General features: G+C 44.5%; 1 protein-coding gene across 4 annotated transcripts in view; it reads left to right on the top strand.

Annotated features, from left to right (window-relative positions):
* Window positions 1-20,982, top strand: part of zc3h14 (zinc finger CCCH-type containing 14) — a 57,841-nt gene extending 36,859 nt beyond the window's left edge. For 3 of the 4 annotated variants that reach the window (XM_078562302.1, XM_078562300.1, XM_078562301.1), the window contains exons 12-17: window positions 7,333-7,526; window positions 13,434-13,554; window positions 17,672-17,808; window positions 18,803-18,885; window positions 18,977-19,086; window positions 19,297-20,982. In XM_078562302.1, the coding sequence (XP_078418428.1) occupies window positions 7,333-7,526; window positions 13,434-13,554; window positions 17,672-17,808; window positions 18,803-18,885; window positions 18,977-19,086; window positions 19,297-19,303 (652 nt within the window). In that variant the 3' untranslated portion in view covers window positions 19,304-20,982. Of the gene's footprint in view, window positions 1-7,332; window positions 7,527-13,433; window positions 13,555-17,671; window positions 17,809-18,802; window positions 18,886-18,976; window positions 19,091-19,296 lie in introns of those variants that run through there. The other variant, XM_078562299.1, reaches the window with a different exon arrangement.
* The last annotated feature ends 47 nt before the right edge of the window (window positions 20,983-21,029 follow it).

Here is a 21,029-nt window from a genome sequence, read left to right as displayed (position 1 = left end):
CTCTCGCTCTCTGCCCCTCTCTCGCTCTCTGCCCCTCTCTCGCTCTCTGCCCCTCTCTCGCTCTCTGCCCCTCTCTCGCTCTCTGCCCCTCTCTCGCTCTCTGCCCCTCTCTCGCTCTCTGCCCCTCTCTCTCTCTCTGCCTCTCTCTCTCTCTCTCTCTGCTCTCTCTCTCTCTCTCTCTCTCTGCCTCTCTCTGCCTCTCTCTCTCTCTCTCTCTCTGCCTCTCTCTCTCTCTCTCTCTCTCTCTCTCTGCCTCTCTCTCTCTGCCACTCTCTCTCTCTGCCTCTCTCTCTCTCTCTCTGCCCCTCTCTCTCTCTCTGCCCCTCTCTCTCTCTCTCTGCCCCTCTCTCTCTCTCTCTGCCCCTCACTCTCTCTCTCTGCCCCTCTCTCTCTCTCTGCCCCTCTCTCTCTCTCTGCCCCTCTCTCTCTCTGCCCCTCTCTCTCCCTCTCTGCCTCTCTCTTTCTCTCTGCCTCTCTCTCTCCCTCTCTGCCCCTCTCTCTCTCTCTCTCTCTCTCTGCCTCTCTCTCTGCCTCTCTCTCTCTCTCTCTCTTCTGCCCCCCTCTCTCTGCCCCTCACTCTCTCTCTGCCCCTCACTCTCTCTCTGCCCCTCACTCTCTCTCTGCCCCTCTCTCTCTCTCTCTGCCCCGCTCTCTCTGTCTCTCTGCCTCTCTCTCTCTCTCTCTCTCTCTCTCTGCCTCTCTCTCTCTCTCTCTGCCTCTCTCTCTGCCCCTCTCTCTCTCTCTCTCTCTCTCTGCCTCCCCCTCTCTGCCTCTCTCTCTCTGCCCCTCTCTCTCTCTCTCTCTGCCTCTCTTTGCCTCTCTCTCTCTGTCTCTCTCTCTCTCTCTCTCTCTCTGCCTCTCTATCTCTCTGCCTCTCTATCTCTCTGCCCCTCTCTCTCTCTCTCTCTCTCTCTGCCCCTCTCTCTCTCTCTCTGCCTCTCTCTCTCTCTCTGCCCCTCTCTCTCTCTCTGCGCCTCTCTCTCTCTGCCCCTCTCTCTCTCTCTGCCCCTCTCTCTCTCTCTGCCCCTCTCTCTCTCTCTGCCCCTCTCTCTCTCTCTGCCCCTCTCTCTCTCTCTGCCCCTCTCTCTCTCTCTGCCCCTCTCTCTCTCTCTGCCCCTCTCTCTCTCTCTGCCCCTCTCTCTCTCTCTGCCTCTCTCTGCCTCTCTCTCTGCCCCCCTCTCTCTCTCTCTGCCCCTCTCTCTCGCTCTTTCTGCCTCTCCCTCTCGCTCGCTCTCTGCGCATGCCTACCGCTCGGTGTCTCCCGCGCGCTCGGTGTCTCCCGCGCGCTCGGTGTCTCCCGCGCGCTCGGTGTCTCCCGCGCGCTCGGTGTCTCCCGCGCGCTCGGTGTCTCCCGCGCGCTCGGTGTCTCCCGCGCGCTCGGTGTCTCCCGCGCGCTCGGTGTCTCCCGCGCGCTCGGTGTCTCCCGCGCGCTCGCTGTCTCCCGCGCGCTCGCTGTCTCCCGCGCGCTCGCTGTCTCCCGCGCGCTCGCTGTCTCCCGCGCGCTCGCTGTCTCCCGCGCGCTCGCTGTCTCCCGCGCGCTCGCTGTCTCCCGCGCGCTCGCTGTCTCCCGCGCGCTCGCTGTCTCCCGCGCGCTCGCTGTCTCCCGCGCGCTCGCTGTCTCCCGCGCGCTCGCTGTCTCCCGCGCGCTCGCTGTCTCCCGCGCGCTCGCTGTCTCCCGCGCGCTCGCTGTCTCCCGCGCGCTCGCTGTCTCCCGCGCGCTCGCTGTCTCCCGCGCGCTCGCTGTCTCCCGCGCACTCACACGCTCGCTCTTTCTTTCTCCCTCTCACTCACACTCTCGCTCTTTCTTTCTCCCTCTCACTCACTCTCTCGCTCTTTCTTTCTCCCTCTCACTCACTCTCTCGCTCTTTCTTTCTCCCTCTCACTCACTCTCTCGCTCTTTCTTTCTCCCTCTCACTCACTCTCTCGCTCTTTCTTTCTCCCTCTCACTCACTCTCTCGCTCTTTCTTTCTCCCTCTCACTCACTCTCTCGCTCTTTCTTTCTCCCTCTCACTCACTCTCTCGCTCTTTCTTTCTCGCTCTCACTCACTCTCACGCTCTTTCTTTCTCGCTCTCACTCACTCTCACGCTCTTTCTTTCTCGCTCTCACTCACTCTCTCGCTCTTTCTTTCTCGCTCTCACTCACTCTCTCGCTCTTTCTTTCTCGCTCTCACTCACTCTCTCGCTCTTTCTTTCTCGCTCTCACTCACTCTCTCGCTCTTTCTTTCTCGCTCTCACTCACTCTCTCGCTCTTTCTTTCTCGCTCTCACTCACTCTCTCGCTCTTTCTTCTCGCTCTCACTCACTCTCTCGCTCTTTCTTTCTCGCTCTCACTCACTCTCTCGCTCTTTCTTTCTCGCTCTCACTCACTCTCTCGCTCTTTCTTTCTCGCTCTCACTCACTCTCTCGCTCTTTCTTTCTCGCTCTCACTCACTCTCTCGCTCTTTCTTTCTCGCTCTCACTCTCTCGGTGTCTCTCGCTCTCAGTGTCTCGCTCTTTCTTTCTCACTCACTCTCGCTCTCGGTGTCTCTCGCTCTTTCACTCACTCTCGCTCTCGGTGTCCCTCTGTGTCTGTCTCTCCCTCTCCCTCTCGGTCACACTCGCTCGCTCTCTCTGTGTCCCCCTGTTTCTGCCTCTCGGTGTTCTCCTGTCTCTCCCTCTCTTTCTCGGTGTTCTTTGTCTGTCTGTCTCTCTCTCTCTGCCTGTCTGTCTCTCTCTGCCTGTCTGTCTGTCTCTCTCTGCTTGTCTGTCTGTCTCTCTCTGCCTGTCTGTCTGTCTCTCTCTCTCTGCCTGTCTGTCTCTCTCTCTCTGCCTGTCTGTCTGTCTCTCTCTCTCTGCCTGTCTGTCTCTCTCTCTCTGCCTGTCTGTCTGTCTCTCTCTCTCTGCCTGTCTGTCTCTCTCTCTCTGCCTGCCTGTCTCTCTCTCTCTGCCTGCCTGTCTCTCTCTCTCTGCCTGCCTGTCTCTCTCTCTCTGCCTGTCTGTCTCTCTCTCTCTGCCTGTCTGTCTCTCTCTCTCTGCCTGTCTGTCTTTCTCTCTCTCTGCCTGTCTGTCTTTCTCTCTCTGCCTGTCTGTCTCTCTCTCTGCCTGTCTGTCTCTCTCTCTCTGCTTGTCTGTCTCTCTCTCTCTGCCTGTCTGTCTGTCTCTCTCTCTCTGCCTGTCTGTCTGTCTCTCTCTCTCTGCCTGTCTGTCTGTCTCTCTCTCTCTGCCTGTCTGTCTGTCTCTCTCTCTCTGCCTGTCTGTCTGTCTCTCTCTCTGCCTGTCTGTCTGTCTCTCTCTCTCTGCCTGTCTGTCTCTCTCTCTCTGCCTGTCTGTCTCTCTCTCTGCCTGTCTGTCTCTCTCTCTCTGCCTGTCTGTCTCTCTCTCTCTGCCTGTCTGTCTCTCTCTCTCTGCCTGTCTGTCTCTCTCTCTCTGCCTGTCTGTCTCTCTCTCTCTCTCTGCCTGTCTGTCTCTCTCTCTCTCTCTGCCTATCTGTCTCTCTCTCTCTGCCTGTCTGTCTCTCTCTCTCTGCCTGTCTGTCTCTCTCTCTCTCTGCCTGTCTCTCTCTCTCTCTCTGCCTGTCTCTCTCTCTCTCTCTCTCTGCCTGCCTCTCTCTCTCTCTCTGCCTGTCTCTCTCTCTCTCTCTGCCTGTCTGTCTCTCTCTCTCTCTGCCTGTCTGTCTCTCTCTCTCTGCCTGTCTGTCTCTCTCTCTCTGCCTGTCTGTCTCTCTCTCTCTGCCTGTCTGTCTCTCTCTCTCTGCCTGTCTGTCTCTCTCTCTCTGCCTGTCTGTCTCTCTCTCTCTGCTTGCCTGTCTCTCTCTCTCTGCCTGCCTCTCTCTCTCTGCCTCTCTCTGCGTCTCCCTCTCTCTCTCTCTGCGCCTCCCTCTGCCTCTCTCTCTCTCTGCGCCTCCCTCTGCCTCTCTCTCTCTGCCTCTCTCTCTTTCTCTGCGTCTCCCTCTCTCTCTCTGCGCCTCCCTCTGCCTCTCTCTCTCTCTCTCTCTCTGCCTGTCTCTCTCTCTCTGCCTGTCTCTCTCTCTCTCTCTGCCTGTCTCTCTCTCTCTGCCTGTCTCTCTCTCTCTGCCTGTCTGTCTCTCTCTCTCTGCCTGTCTGTCTCTCTCTCTCTGCCTGTCTGTCTCTCTCTCTCTGCCTGTCTGTCTCTCTCTCTCTGCCTGTCTCTCTCTCTCTGCCTGTCTCTCTCTCTCTGCCTGTCTCTCTCTCTCTCTGCCTGTCTCTCTCTCTCTCTGCCTGTCTCTCTCTCTCTCTGCCTGTCTCTCTCTCTCTGCCTGTCTCTCTCTCTCTGCCTGTCTCTCTCTCTCTGCCTGTCTCTCTCTCTCTGCCTGTCTCTCTCTCTCTGCCTGCCTCTCTCTCTCTGCCTGCCTCTCTCTCTCTCTCTCTCTGCCTGTCTCTCTCTCTCTGCCTGTCTCTCTCTCTGCCTCTCTCTCTCTCTCTCTGCCTCTCTGTCTCTCTCTCTGCCTCTCTCTCTCTCTCTCTCTGCCTCTCTCTCTCTGCCTCTCTCTCTCTGCCTCTCTCTCTCTGCCTCTCTCTCTCTGCCTCTCTCTCTGCCTCTCTCTCTGCCTCTCTCTCTCTCTCTCTCTCTGCCTCTCTCTCTCTCTGTCTCTCTGCCTCTCTCTCTCTCTCTCTGTCTCTCTGCCTCTCTCTCTCTCTCTCCCTCTCTCTTTCTCTCCGTGCCCCTCTCTCTCTCTCCGCGCCCCTCTCTCGCTCTGCACCTCTCTCTCTTCGCCTCAGTGTCCTCTGTCTCTGTCTCATGCTCTCGCTCTCTCGTCTTGTGCTATCTCTCGCGCGCACGCGCTCTCTCTTTCTTCCCCTCCTCCCCCCCCCCCCCTTCTCGTGCCTGCAGTCAAAGGCACAGCCCACTAAGGTGATAACTCTTGGGACTGTTAGAACACAATCAGGCACACTGCTGCAAACAGCTTTCAAATATATTATAAAAATCGCTGACGATGTGAAACCATCTTACTGCTCTCCCACTTTACCAAGTTTCAGTCCTTCAATGTCTTAAGGCTTACTAATGTGGAGCAGTCTTGCAAGTTAACACAAACTGGCTGAAGCAATTCCAGTGCTTAAAGGTGGGCAGAGAGAGTGGACCTTCCAGTTGTGTTACAGTGGAAGCAACCAGATAAGAATTTTCTAGCTTCTGCCCTGTAAAAATCAGCAAGATGTGCAATGTAACCACCTAAATGTAACACTCAAGTAAGCTGGAAACCATGTCTGCAAAAAACAGGGCTATGATAACTACTGGAAACCCCAGATAATGCGGCATCGACGCTGCAATAAAATTCCTTCCAGCTGCCCTGAAGTATTGGAAAAAAGCAGACCAATATCTATCATCCAACATCTACCCTCAAATTCTTCCTAACTTGACAGAGTTCACAGAACACTGGCTTCTGTGCCCATGGACCTGCACTGCCCAAGAGCCTTTGTTACTCTTTCTACACAACTTTCAAGTCAAAGAAATTATAGGGGAAGATTTCCAAGTACATACCAGTAACGAAGATCCTTGACAACAATTGACAAAAAAATGTGGGCTGTGTAGCTGTGCTTTTTTACTCAGCAGTTGTTGTGAGCAAAATTTCTTGCCGGCGTTAACCGTTCGTATAATTTAGACTATAAGGTCCTGAGCAAGAGTCAAGTGTGCTATGTGCTTGTAGTGCTAGTATCTCACCATTTCCACAAACATATTCCCTGAACTGCTTCATAAGTGCAAGGCCTCTGGCAGTATCCAGTAACCCACTGAAGCCGAACTATTGAACAGAGCTGGTTTGACTCTCCAAATTTCAACAAAGTTCCTCCCTCCCCATTGATTTCCTAGAAACAGACAGGAGTTTCCTGATGGGCAGAAATTTACCTAACCCGCCTTGCCCTCATCCCAGCACATAGCAATTACAGCTCACCAGCACAAAGAGGAAATCCTCCTGCAATCCACAAGAAACTCTCAAACATTCTTTCAGACATCTGAGCACTGTGGAAGTCACCACTGCAACAGAAGCCAAATCCTACAGACACTCGAGAAAATAGGATGCCAGCCCAAGGCCACTCTTCTCATCAAAGTACCAACTAAATGATTAAAACTGCATCTATCACGAGAAAGATAAAAACGACAGTCCTCCAAACCCACCCTCCCTCCCTCCTTGGACTATCAAGCTGCTGGTGAGAAATACAATATTGAACAAGATGCTGCTCCTTCAAGTTGGGAGCTTTTAGCACTTGTATTCTCAGCCAAGCTGCTTGCTGGGTGCATTGAATGAAAACTCTTTTATCATAATAGGACCCTACCCAACCAATCTTATTGTCTCAAAGCTAATGCAAAGTGCAAAATTACATAGTTTAATAGTTTGTTCCATGTATAGTTGCATCTTAACTAACATCCTAAACTGTCTGTAAATATTAAATCATAAGATACGCTGTTATTCACAGGAAGCTAGCCTTCATAGCAACCACTCTCAGGCCGAATATGCAAAAGTCCCAAAATGTTGTAAGACACTTTGTTTCACTCTTTTTCTGGTTCCCCAAAAATGTCCTAGTTTATATGGAATTGCATCTGCCAAACAACCCCCTTTCTTGTCTTTTCCACTCAGTTACTTGTCTGTCTTTCCAAAATCACTTCTGCTCTTCAGAATGCATTTGATTACATATAATCAGATTACATATAATCAAACTTATGTTCATATCTAGGTCATTTATATGTTTATTGCATGGGAGACCATTTTCCCTTTAGTACCTGTCAGCACTTTGCGAGAGCAATTTAAACTTAATTTCATTACATTGCTCTCTCTCCATAGTCTGTATCTTCCTCTGTTTTATATCAGTAAAGGGATTCCAACGAGATCTCTGGACACATGGCTATTCACATCCACCAATCCGAGCACCCTATTATCTGTGCACTCTGCTTTCTGTCACCTAATCATAGATTCACATGGCTACATTTCTTTTTAACTTTCACAATAAGTCCCTTTTGTGGGTAATAAGTACCTTTTCAAAATCCATATGTGCAACACTATTGCATTCTATTCCATGATCTGATTTCCTTGAAAAATTCAATTAATCAAATCTGACCTCACCTCGAAAAGTCCTCTCCGATTAGCCTTTTTAAGCAACCACAAGAAGAATGAGCCTCTAGTGGTTATGTTCATCAGGTGTAAAATCACTTAAGCAATGACTCATTTCGCTATTAAAACATCTTCCCCTATGGGAATTGCTGAGCTGCTATACAGAAACATTTTTGTTATACCTATATTGGATCACATGCCCTGTTCCAGTATGTCTTGCATAATATATAACTTTTTAAAAAAGCTCAATTAACCCTGTTATTAATTTTTGTGTTTTTAAAATTTCTTTACTAGAGATCAACATGACTCTGAGGAATCAAGTCCTAAATTTATTGTGACATTGGATGGCATTCCAAGTCCTCCTGGATATAGTTCAGAACAAGACGAGGAGACTGAGTCAATGGAGCAAGGTGGTCTTTTGCAAGAGGCAGGAAGGAAATACAGATTATCGATACCGAATGCTGCTCAGCCGTTGAGAGAGTCTGATGGTAATTGTCTAATCATTGAGTGGGCATAGGTTTAAAATAATTGGCAAAAGAAGCAAAAGCGATTTCAGAAAAAACTTTTTCACGCATTGAGTCGTTAAAGCCTGGAATGCAATGCCTGAGAGAGGTGGAGGCAGGTTCAACTAAAGCATTCAAAAGGGAAATTAGACTCTTATCTGAAAAGGATATGAAAGGTTACGGGGAGAATGGCAATAAGTGAATTGCTGTTTCGGAGAGCTAGTACAGACACAATGGGCCAAATGGCTGCCTCCTACACTGTAACAATTCTGAGAGTTCAAGATTTTTGGAATTCTTTTTAAAGAACATGAAATCCAGACTCAGGAAATACCTTTCGCTCTGTCAGGTCTGATTCATTCATAGCCCACAAAACCTGTAATTCCCTGCTTATACTAATTTATTTTCCTTCCCTTACCTCCTGGAGGAGTTGGGCAGGAACAGAGAAACAATGCTTTTAATAGATCTATTGTCCACAATCTTCCTTAGAACCATAGAACACTACAGCACAGAAAAACAGGCCATTCGGCCCTTCTAGTCTGTGCTGAAATATTATTCCGCTAGTCCCATTGACCTGCACCCAGTCCATAACCCTCCAGACCTCTCCCATCCATGTTTCTATCCAATTTGTTCTTAAAACTTCAGAGTGAGCCCGCATTTACCACGTCAGATGGCAGCTCGTTCCACACTCCCACCACTGAGTGAAGAAGTTCCCCCTAAACCTTTCCCCTTTCACCCTAAAGCCATGTCCTCTCGTGTTTATCTCTCCTAATCTAAGTGGAAAGAGCCTGCTCGCATTTACTCTGTCTATACCCCTCATAATTTTGTAAACTTCTATCAAATCTCCCCTCATTCTTCTACGCTCCAAGGAATAAAGTCCTAACCTGTTTAATCTTTCCCTGTAACTCAACTCCTGAAGACCCGGCAACATCCTAGTAAATCTTCTCTGCACTCTCTCAATCTTACTGATATCCTTCCTGTAGTTAGGCGACCAGAACTGCACACAATACTCCAAAGTTGGCCTCACCAATGTCTTATACAACCTCACCATAACATCCCAACTCCTATACTCAATACTTTGATTTATGAAGGCCAGTATGCCAAAAACTTTCTTTACAACCTTGTCTACCTGTGACGCCACTTTCAGGGAATTATATATCTGAACTCCCAGATCCCTTTGTTCCTCCGCACTCCTCAGTGCCCTACCATTTACTGTGTATGTCCTACCTTGGTTTGTCCTTCCAAAATGCAACACCTCACACTTTTCTGCATTAAATTCCATCTGCCATTTTCTAGCCCATTTTTCCAGTTGGTCCAGATCCCTCTGCAAGCTTTGAAAGCCTTCCTCCCTGTCCACAACGCCTCCAATCTTAGTGTCATCAGCAAATTTGCTGATCCAATTTACCACATTATCATCCAGATCATTTATATAGACTACAAACAACAATGGTCCCAGCACAGATCCCTGAGGCACACCACTAGTCACAGGCCTCCAGTCTGAGAAGCAATCATCCACTACCACTCTCTCTGTCTTCTCCCACACAGCCAATTTCGAATCCAGTTTACAACCTCTCCATGGATACCAAGTGTCTGAACCTTCTGAACTAACCTCCCATGTGGGACCTTGTCAAAGGCCTTACTAAAGTCCATGTAGACAACATCCACAGCCTTTCCTTCATCTACTTTCTTGGTAACCTCCTCGGAAAACTCTACAAGGTTCGTTAAACACGACCTACCACGCACAAAGCCATGCTGACTATCCTTAATCAGCCCTTGGCTGTCCAAATAATTGTATATCCGATCTCTCAGAACACCTTCCAATAATTTACCTACTACTGACGTCAGGCTCACTGGCCTGTAATTACCTGGTTTACTTTTGGAGCCTTTTTTAAACAACGGAACAACATGAGCTACCCTCCAATCCTCCGGCACCTCACCCGTGGCTAAGGACATTTTAAATATTTCTGCCAGGGCCCCTGCAATTTCTACACTAGCCTCCCTCAAGGTCCGAGGGAATATCATGTCAGGCCCAGGGGATTTATCTACCTTTATTCGCTGTAAGGCAGCAAGCACCTCCTCCTCTTTAATCTCTATATGTTCCATGACACTACTGCTTGTTTCCCTTCCTTCCTTATACACTATCCCGGTTTCCTGAGTAAATACTGATGCAAAAAAACTGTTTAAGATCTCCCCCATCTCGTGATGTTCCACACATAGACGACCACTCTGATCTTCAAGGGAACCAATTGTGTCCCTTACTATCCTTTTACTCTTAATATACTTGTAGAAACCCTTCGGGTTTACCTTCACATTATCTGCCAAAGCAACCTCATGTCTTTTTGCCTTCCTGATTTCCTTCTTTAGTATTTTCTTACATTTTCTATACTCTACAAGTACCTCATTTGCTCCTTGTTGCCTATACCTGCTACACACCTCTCTCTTCTTCTTAACCAGATCACCAATATCCCTTGAAAACCAAGGTTCCCTATGCCTGTTAACTTTGCCTTTAATCCTGACAGGAACATGCAAACTATGCACTCTCAAAATTTCGCCTTTGAATGCCTTCCACTCACTGAACACATCCTTGCCAGAAAACAACTTATCCCAATCCACTCTTCCTAGATCATTTCTCATTTCCACAAAATTGGCCTTTCTCCAATTTAGAATCTCAACTCGAGGACCAGGCCTATCCTTATCCATAATTAACTTAAAACTAATGACATTGTGGTCACTGGACCCAAAATGTTCGCCTACACATACTTCTGTTACCTGACCTGTCTGGTTCCCTAATAGGTGATCAAGTATTGCATCCTCTCTCGTTGGTACCTCTATATATTGATTTAGGAAACTTTCCTGAACACATTTGACAAACTCCAAGCCATCCAGCCCTTTTACAGTATGAATCCCAGTCAATATTGGGAAAGTTAAAATCTCCTACTATCACAACTTTCTGTTTCTTACATCGGAATGCTATCTCTCTACGGATTTGCTCCCCCAATTCTCTCTGACTATTGGGCGGTCTATAATACAACCCTATTAGTGTGGTCACACCTTTCCCGTTCCTCAGCTCCACCCATATGGCCTCTGTAGACGAGCCCTCCGGGTTGTCCTGTCTACGCACAGCTGTGATATTTTCCCTGACTAGTAATGCCACTCCTCCCCCTTTCATCCCTCCCCCTCTATCACGTCTGAAACAACGGAACCCCGGAACATTGAGCTGCCAGTCCTGCCCCACCTGCAACCAAGTCTCACTAATAGCAATAGTGTCGTACTCCCACGTGCCAATCCACGTCCTAAGCTCATCTGCCTTTCCAACAATACTCCTTGCATTGAGATAGATGCACCTGAGAACATCTCTATCACGTACAAACCTTTGATTTCTGTCTATACATGCATTCCTCGCTTGACTTTTATCCTCCTCCACCTCACTATCTGCTCTAACACTCTGGTTCCCCTCCCCCTGCAAATCTAGTGTAAACGCCCCGGAGCAGCACTAGCAAACCTACCCGCAAGGATGTTAGTCCCCCTCCAGTTCAGGTGCAAACCGTCCCGTCGGAACAGGTCCCACCTTCCCTGGAACAGAGCCCAATTGTCCAGAAACATGAAGCCCTCCCTCCTGCACCATCTCCTTAGCCACGTATTTAGCTGCATTATCTTCCTATTTCTAGCCTCATTAGCACGTGGCACGGGTAGCATTCCTGAGATCGCAACCCTGGATGTCCCGTCCTTCAACTTTGCACCTAACTCCCTAAACTCTCTTTGCAGGACCTCCTCCTCCTTCCTATGCACGTCATTGGTCCCTACATGGACCACGACATCTGGCTGCTCACCCTCCTGAGAATACTGAGAACTCGATCCAAGATATCGCGGACCCTGGCACCAGGGAGGCAACAGACCATCCGGGATTCTCGATCTCTCCCACAGAACCTCTTATCTGTCCCCTAACTATCGAATCCCCTATCACTACTGCTCTCCTTTTTTCCCTCCTTCCTTTCTGAGCTGAGGGTCCAGTCTCAGTGCCTTAACTAACATTAATTTTGCTCCATTCTAAAAAGTTGGTCAATCCTGAATCGATTTCCTTCTCTGGAAACCTGTGTTAAGCACAAAAAAGATATTGCTGGGGAAAAGTGCGAGCAGCAGAGTTTTAGATGACATTAGGTTTATGAAGGCTGGAGAAAAGGTCAGCCAGGAGAGAATTGGAGTAGCTGAGTCTTGATGTAATAAAAGCAAGGATGGGGATTTGAACAGGAGATAGGTGGAGGCAACACAGTTCTGAAGATGAAGCAGGTGACCCTTGGCGATGAAGAAATCAGAAGCTCAACTCTGGTCAAATTGGATGCTGAGATTGCAGCAGCCTGATTCAGCCTGAGACAGTGGCTGAAGAGTGAGATGGAATTGGTTGCAAGGATGTGGAGTTTGGGGCAGGAATAAAAGATTACGCATTCTGTCTTTAGCTGGAGGCAATTGTGGCTTATCACTCAGCTCCTGACCTCATTACAACTTTGGTTCAGACATGGACAAAAGAGCTGAACTCCAGAGGTGAGGTGAGCGTGACTACCCTTGACATCAAGGCAGCATTTGACCAAGTGTGCCTTCAAGGAGCCCTAGCAAAACTGGAGTCACTAGGAATCAGGGGAAAACTCACCGCTGGTTGGAGTCATACCGAGCGCAAGGAAGATGGTTGTGGTTGTTGGAGGTCAATCGTCTCAGTTCCAGGACATCACTGCAGGAGCTCCTCAGGGTAGTGCCCTAGGCTCATCCGTCTTCGGCTACTTCTTCAATGACCTTGCTTCCAGCATAAGGTCAGGTGTGGTGATGTTCACTGTGCAATGTTCACTCCTCAGATATTGGAGCAGCCCATGTCCAAATGTAGCAAGACCTGGACAATACCCAGGCTTGGGCTGGCAAGTAGCATTCACACCACACAAGTGCCAGACAATGACCATCTCCCACGGGAGATACTAACCATCGCCCCTTGACATTCAGTGGCATTACCATCACTGAGTGCCCCACCATCAACATGCTGTGGGTTACCATTGACCAGACACTGAACTAGACTAGTCATATAAATACTGTGGCTACAAGAGCAGGTGAGAGGCTAGGAATCCTGCAGCAAGTAATTCACCACCCGATTCCCCAAAGCCTGTCCACCATCTACAAGGCACAAGTCAGGAGTGCGATGGAATATGCTCCACTTGCCCGGATGAGTGCAGCTCCAACAACTCTCAAGAAGCACAACACTATCCAGGACAAGGCAGCTTGCTTGATTGGCACCCCATCCAGAAACATTCACTCCCTCCACCACTGACGCACAATGGTAGCAGTGTGTACCATCTACAAGATGCACTGCAAGAACTCACCAAGGCTCTTTAGACCTCACCTCCCGAACCCATGGCCACTACTATCTAGAAGGACAAGGGCAGCAGATGCATGGGAACATCTGGAAGTTGCCCTCCAAGCCACACGCTATCCTGACTTGGAAATGTATCACCATTCCTTCACTGTCACTGGGTCAAAATTCTGGAATTCTCTCTCTGACAGTACTGTGGATGTACCTACACCACATGGACTGCAGAAGTTCAAGACGGCAGCTCACTGCCATCTCAAGGGTAATTAGGGATGGACAATAAATGCTGGTGTAGATAGTGATGTCCCATGCCATGAATGAATAAAAAAAGTTAACTTTTAAAAATTCTGAATCATTAAAAATAATCTATTTATGCTGAGCTGTTGCTTGGGAAATCTTTTTGAAAAACAGTATCTTTAGTTAATAAGTCATCAGATATACATTGACAGAATTCATTAATACTTAAAAATAAGAATCTAGTGTTGGAATGCATATATTCAATGCGAGCTGAATATATTAAATCATGTTCTTTTCATTTTCTACTTTAGAAGAGATTGATGACAATGACTTTCAAGTAAAGCGGCAGAAAGTTCTAGAGCGATGCAAGTACTGGCCTGCATGTAAAAATGGTGATGAATGTATGTATCATCATCCTGTAGCTTCATGCAAGTGAGTACCTTTCAAGAAAAAGCCCACAATACTTATTAATATTTTATGACAATCAGGATTCTCTATTTAACTTTTAGTGGATGTTTCTTTCAGTCTTCAGTTTTGAGGGTTAATTAAATGTAAGCTAGAAATGAGTTTTATTTCAATGCTGGACTACATTTGTATTTATTAACTCAGCACTCTTTGAAGAGGACTAAAAAATGTATGAGAAAATCAAGGGAGCTATTGATGTTACTTCGCTGGCTTTGATTTTATTATTGTTTTAATTTGATTAACAGAAGAATTTTAAAAATAATTTAACAATGACTCCAGATAAATTACAGTAAATTTGTCTGAATTAATGATTTTTCAATATGGAGCTGGTCCCAGTTGTGATTTGAGGGCTAATCTACAAAATAAAACATTGAGTTGACAAGAGCTTCCTTGTGGACAGTTTTGATGCTGACTTGGATTCACCCACTACTAAACTCTTGGTACTTGGATATGCACTAGGGATGTGCATGGAATAAGAAATGGATGTCTCAAGTGCGAAAATTTTGTTTGAAATCTGCTGTAGAATTAGTTTATTTGCACAGTGGTGGCGAGTGATTAAAGTAACAAAACATCTCAAGGTGTTTCACAAGGGTGTTACAAAACAAAGTATGATAAAGCCACATAAGGCGGTATTAGGTAAGATTACCTGAAGCTTGGTCAAAAAGTTAAGTAAAAGGAGTGCCTTAAAGGAGAAAAGTGAGGTAGAAAGGCAGAGGGGTGAGTGGAGGTTATTCCAGAGCTTAGGGCCTAGACAACTGGAGGGGCGGCCACCAATTTGAAGCAGTTTAAAATCAGGGATGCTCAAATAAGAGGAGTGCAGATATCAGAGTTGGGACTGAAGGAGGGAGCAGCCATGGAGCGATTTGAAAACAAGGATGAGAATTTTAAAATCAAGACGTTGCTTGATCGGGAGCCAATGTAGGTCAGAGAGCACAGGGATAATAGATCAGTACTTGCTGTGAGTTGAGCTATAAGCAGCAGAGTTTTGAGTGACCTTAAGTTTGAGGGTTGAATGTGGTAAGCCAACCAGAAGTGTATTGGAATAGTCAAGTCCAGAGATAACCAAGGTATGAATGAGGGTTTCTGTAGCAGATGAACTGAGATGGGGTGAAGTTTGATGATGGTACGGAGGCAGAAATGGGCAGCCTTAGTGATGACACACACATGAGATTGGAAGCCCATCTCAGGATAAGATGCAATACCAAGGCTGCAGGGAGACTGGCTTAATCTCAGGCTGTTGCCAAGGAGAGGGATTGAGTTGGTAGCTAGAAAACAGAGTTTGGTGCAGGAATTAAAAACAATGGCTTCAGCCTTACCAATTTTTCTCAATTTCTGCTCATCCAGTATTGTTGGATACGTAGCCTGATAATTTAACAACAGCGGATGAGTTAAGAGGCGGTGTGAAGTAGAGCTGGGTGTCATACAGCATACTAATGCTGTGCTTTCAAATGATGTCACTGAAGGACAACATGTAAATGAGAAATAGGAGGGGACCAAGGATAGATTGAAGGACACCAGAGGTAAATGATGTGGAAGCAGGAGGAGAAGCCATTGCAAGTAATTCTCTGACTGCAGTTAAATAGGTAAGAATGAAACTAGGTGAGAGCAGTCCCACTCAGCTGGACGACAGTGAAGGAGGATGGTGTGATAAACTTTTGAGACGAACTGTCCATCAGAGACTGTAATTCACTGTGATGATGTTGCTTTGACCTTTTGTATGGGCATACAAAACTGTTGAAGTAGTTGCAGTCAATTTACCATGTTAAAATTTTCTTCTGCAGGGCCAATTTTATATTGATGTAGCAGCAGTGTAAGCAGACAAAATGGTCATCTGTGTAATCAGCCAGTGATGTCTGTCTTGTTGATGAATTAAATTTTGTATTTGAATACAGATGGAAATGTATCTACACAAATGTCTTTAGGTTATCTGGATATCACTAATTATTAAAGATGATGTTTACAAGTTTTATTTGGACTGTTTACAGTCTCTGCACAAAGCTGATTTTAAAATACTTGTTTAGAGACATTGGTGAACATCACCTGCGGTAATGGGAATCCTATTTTAAAGCTATAACTTTCTTCACTGTTAACAGACCCTATCCCAAATGTAGGTAAAATCATCCAATAAACTATTATCAGGGACATCTCTAAATCTAGAGGAACTATGGCGTTTCTTAACATTAGTCTCTCCAAAGGTCATGCACCATCCCAGACAAGAGCCTCCCTCACTAACCCTTTGTCAGATTTAAATATACTATTAAGTGGGCTTCTTCGATCCCTTCTCTCAACTCTCTACCTTCAGTCTGATCTATATTTACAGATTATGGTGATTTGAGGGGGAGAAGAAAGAACTATATATGTGTACATCAAAATGAAATCCCCTAAAGTTTTCCACATCCACAGACCTATTCTGATCAGTTATAGATTTGTTAGAGCTTTTTTTGCATGCACTATATTGCAAAAAAGTTAACTCAGTTACTTGATCCATGCAGCATTGTACTGGAATAACAGGTTTGTTATGACCATAGCCGATGTTAATTGCTGCACAAACCAAATCCCAGAGGGAAATTTGGCTGACAGGCCATACCCTTTTTTTGTATTCGGAAAACGAGAAGAAAACATATTGATCTCAGCAGCAAGAAGTTGGTAACACCTTTGGGATTTTAAAAATCAAAAGTAAAGGTTTTATTAACAAGAATAAAAGGAAACTTAAGCAAACAAAATTACAGTTGTGCAGTTAAAAATTAGTCTTACAAAACATTCCCCTAAAAGACTCCTTACTTGGTCAGACCCACAAGTAAACATCTTCCAGGTAACAGTCCCTTATAGATGTTTAACTTAAAAATCCAGTAATATTACCCAAGGCAAACTGCTGTAGCTTTTAATAAAGGCATATCACACAACCAGTTAAACACTCCCACTCTGCTGTGGAAATACAAAACTTCAGAACACGATTGCTTTGAGCAGCCCAAGACGTTTCTGGCTTGACTGGATGGCTGATTCAAACTGTATCTTCTCCCAACCCAGAGCTGTTTCAAGAGATTTTTCTCACACAGCCAACATCTAACAACTGCCCCTAAGCTCTCTGCAGTAACTCTAAAATACCTTTTTCCCCTCTTTCATCTCATGTTCCATTGTTCTCGCACCTCTTTGAAACTCAAATCCTTCCAAAGATAAAATCTTTCATGTTTCTATTTTTGTCTGCTTTTGGGTCAATAAAATGTAATATGCCCTTTACCTACGGAATCTCTGCAAGATGCATTCATGTTTCTTGACACCTCAGACTTCCCTTTGATATTCAAATGAACTCTCAACTAATCTAAAAATGCAAATGTTAGATCCAACCTATTCATTTGCACTTCAAACCTAATGCCTCTATCCTTTCATGTTTTAAACCCCCCCCCCCCCCCACCCCGAGGTAATCTGTCTTCTATTGACTTTACCCCAGCTTAATTAAATCATTTACAGACACACAGCCTCCTTCACAGAATAACACCATATTCCCCAAAAATATTCCCCAAAAATAATATATTCTCTCAAGCTCTAGTATAATTTGGTCCCAAATACTTGTGTAATTCTGCCACATTATTGAAAGTACCCTTGCATTGCTTTTATGCTGCCTCTCACTTAGTTCAGGTTCCAAGTGTCTATGAGCTGACTCCGTGTTTAAACAACTAAATCTGCCTCCCTCATCCCAGCAGCAGGTTCTTAAACTCTCAAAATAACTCAGTCTACAATTTTTCTGTTAGGGGAATCAGATTTAGTGGTGTACACACAAGGAGCAGTCTTATTGGATGCCAATCTCCCAGCCTCTAAATGAAATGACTGCCTGTATAAAAGTGTAAATTTACTGTAATTGTGTTTGTTTACAAATATTGAAATTTTAGTTTATAATTTCAAACACAAAATAGGAATGTTTTTGAAAAACAAGTTCATTTTAAATTCTGTAGAGGAATGTACATTTTATTTTCAAAATTATACCATTTGTTTGGAAGCTCATTTGTAATGTTCGTATACCGATTGAAGCCTTTATTGCTCGCTAGTAACGTTGTGTTCACTAATAACTTTTAATTTTTTTTCTCAGAACATTTCCAAAGTGTAAATTTGGAGACAAGTGCCTGTTTATACATCCAAATTGCAAATATGACTCCAAATGTATTCGACCAGACTGTCCATACACACATGCAAGCAAACGAACTGCAGTAGTGCCTAAACAGCCAGGTTTGTATGTTAAATATTGCTTCATGTATGTAAACTTGAATCTTAATATTTGAGCTCACCAGAAGGTAACTTGGCAGGAATGAGGAAATTTATCTGAATGCTGTAACTGCAGAAATTGTGCTATAGTGACTCATCCTGAAATAACCTTGTAGAAGTAGATATATATGGTTTTGCTATTGGAGGACATTGCAACAACACTCATCGTTTGGCCAAACTAAGATGAAATGTGTCAACCCTGGCCAGATGCAAAGTGGAAGCTCTCACTACACCACCTTACAGATTGGCAAACTTCTGAAGAGCAACCCTTCCGGCATCTGTATCAACTTTTCCACTTTCCATATCAGCCATCCTTGTCAGCTTTGTGCCAAATTCTGGGTAATTTTCTGCTGCAGATCGAAGGTCATTTGGCATTGGGTGGCCTAAAATCATTTCAAGTATGATCTTTTTCAAGCACTGGTGTCCTATTCTCACTGGGCAAAGGGAGTGAGATTGAGTTCTGTGTTGTCTAATCCTATTCCGTCTGAAGATGGCATGATATAATTCAAGCCGATGTAATTTGGACCCCAATTTTTCAAGTCTTGCAATCTGTCCTTATTTTTATTTTTCTATTATAAATTCCTTGCTCTACAGTATAATGAAAACTACCATATTACACTGTAATTACACTCCTGATAGTAGTGGTACTGCAGTGCCTCCCCTGTAAGGAGGGGAGTTGGCAGTGGTAGGTGTAATTACAGCATGACTAGTTTGCAATGGCATTTTCCATTATAATGTGAATGTAGGTTTTACATTATAAATTCCTAACAGGCTATGGGTGCAATGTAAATTTTTTATATAAGTACAGCAGACTGGGAAATTATTGACAGTTTACTCTGCCTGTACCTATGTTACTGAAGTCCACTATAACTGCTTGTTTCTAGACCAAAGTACCTATTTAATTATTGACTTCTGGTTTGTTCGGTAAATGTTCTTTAAAAAAATTCTTGTTTTGTAGCACCTGCAACAAACCCAGGCAGTTCTTTGTGTCGATTCTTTCCGGATTGCAAAAAAGTGGAGTGTCCTTTTATCCATCCAAAGGTTTGCAAATTAATTTGAAAAGATCAGAGGATTTGTTAAAATGAGAACATAAAAGGGGAGAATGATGACTTTACTGTTATGTTGTTCCCAGCCATGTCGATTCAGCACACACTGTAAGAGAGCTGACTGCACATTCTACCATCCTGCAGTAACATTACCTCCTCGCCATGCATTAAAATGGACAAGATCTCAACAAAATGGGTAATAAAGCTTTGGAAATTAAAAAGCTGTTGTAAATTATGTAAATATAAGTTCCGTGTCATTTACAAAATCAGTGCAGTGCTTCTGTTGAAGAATTAAAATCAACATCACGAATGCTTTCTTGCAATTAAATTGTAAAAAATGTTAGCTTTCTAAGTGGGGCCTGTAGGATAATAGCTACTAAGACATTTTTTTTTTGCTCTTTTTCAGTGAATGATGTTTGGATCATGCAGGATCACATATTATGGATATGACAAAGCTGCAAATATTTGAAGATGTAGCATTTTGCAATTTTTTTATTGTCCTTCCAATATTGTTTAACATTGAGATTCAAACATTTTAATTGTACAAGTAACTTTCTCCTGTGTGATTTGACTAGATTATTTTTTCCATAACCTAGATGCCGCGTCGCTAAGATTATTCAGTGGTGGGTTTTAAAGGTGCATTTTGTAACTTGTGTTTTGTGCTGTTCTGGAGTTTTCTACTGGATGGTGAAATATCCAAAGAGAAATGCCAATGTCTGATGTAATACCCCTTTTGTTAACAACAAAATGATTCTACAGTAAAAGTTGATTAAGGCGCTTGTTTAATGAATCAGTCACTGTTGTATTGTTTTTTGCATCACCTCTGTTTTTAACTTATGTTCACGTAGGTCTTTGTCATTCAGCATATTTTTTTAAAAATTGGTCACTGATTAGGTATTGAAATCCCTTTGCGACAGTAATTGTATTACAGGAACAGTAAATAGTCTTGATACATATGGCACGCCACCCCTCCTTCCTCCCGGCCCACAATGGATCTGGTCATGCCACTGTGTCCCAGGAGTTTGAAACTAGTAGGTGAATGTTTAGGACACAGAATGACACTTGCTGTGACTTGTTGTGACAGAACACACTAAAGAAACACTCAGTCAACTCTAATGTTATATTTTATAACTATTTTACTTTCATTGGATTTTGAATTCCTTTTTCGAAAATGTTCAAGTTGCGAATTGTCTAGTGCCTTGAAATACGGTATTAAATTCAATAACTCGGTCACACATTTGTGTTATATGTTCTCTGAATCTGGAGGTGCCCTGTTCAGTGTTAATCATTAGAAGCCGAAGTTATTGAAATGCTGGCATGTTTAATGAATGAAGGAGCCCACTCTGGTTTTTGTTGTGGAATTGCTTAGAATCTTGGTTATTGGCATAAAAGTATGATTGCTAGTATCATAAATCATACTCAACTGGTTGTACAGTTCATTTAGAAGTTATTTTGCATTTAACCACAAAATCTGCAGGGTGTAGAATCTGAGTCACCCAGTTGCATAGACCCAGGCTTGTGTCTTACTGTCTTGGCTAAGTTGAATAAATCTGTGACTTGTTTGCAAATTCTAGAAAGATTCAAGCCAAAAAGTGCCTGAGAAATAACATTTGTATATATTTACGCTTGTAGATACTAATTGTAATATTTTGATAGTGTTTTTACATTTCCAGTTACACTCTAGCATGTATGTGGTGTGATCACATTGTTTCGAATCAATACATCAGCACTCCCCATTCTACAAGTAGTCCATACTGAGGGAGTTGATGGTTTTTCTTGTCTATTTGTCTTTTTATGTCATTTAATTTCAGGAATGTTATTGGGAAGTACAAGAGGTACAACAAAATCAGGAAATAAAAATTGCTAGACTTCATTGACTTCAATGGCACAATGCACAATTTCAAGTATTCAAGTTACAATAATGCCATTTGATATTGCATAAGTTATAGTAAATTATGGTTACCAACAGTGCAATTACTTGAAACAGGTTTAAATTAATTCAGTATAATTTATCACGCTGATTCATTTACAACAATAAACCATTGGAATGGACTTCAATTATAGATGAATAAAATACTGAGTGTTAAAGGATTACAGGTATTTAATTTTTTTAAAGGATTATTAAACTATGAAACATTA

Source organism: Cetorhinus maximus, chromosome 18, assembly GCF_964194155.1.
Source record: "Cetorhinus maximus chromosome 18, sCetMax3.hap1.1, whole genome shotgun sequence".
Lineage (NCBI taxonomy): Eukaryota > Metazoa > Chordata > Chondrichthyes > Lamniformes > Cetorhinidae > Cetorhinus > Cetorhinus maximus.
The sequence above is the reverse complement of the archived record's forward strand: the minus strand, read 5'-3'. Positions and strand labels throughout refer to the sequence as shown.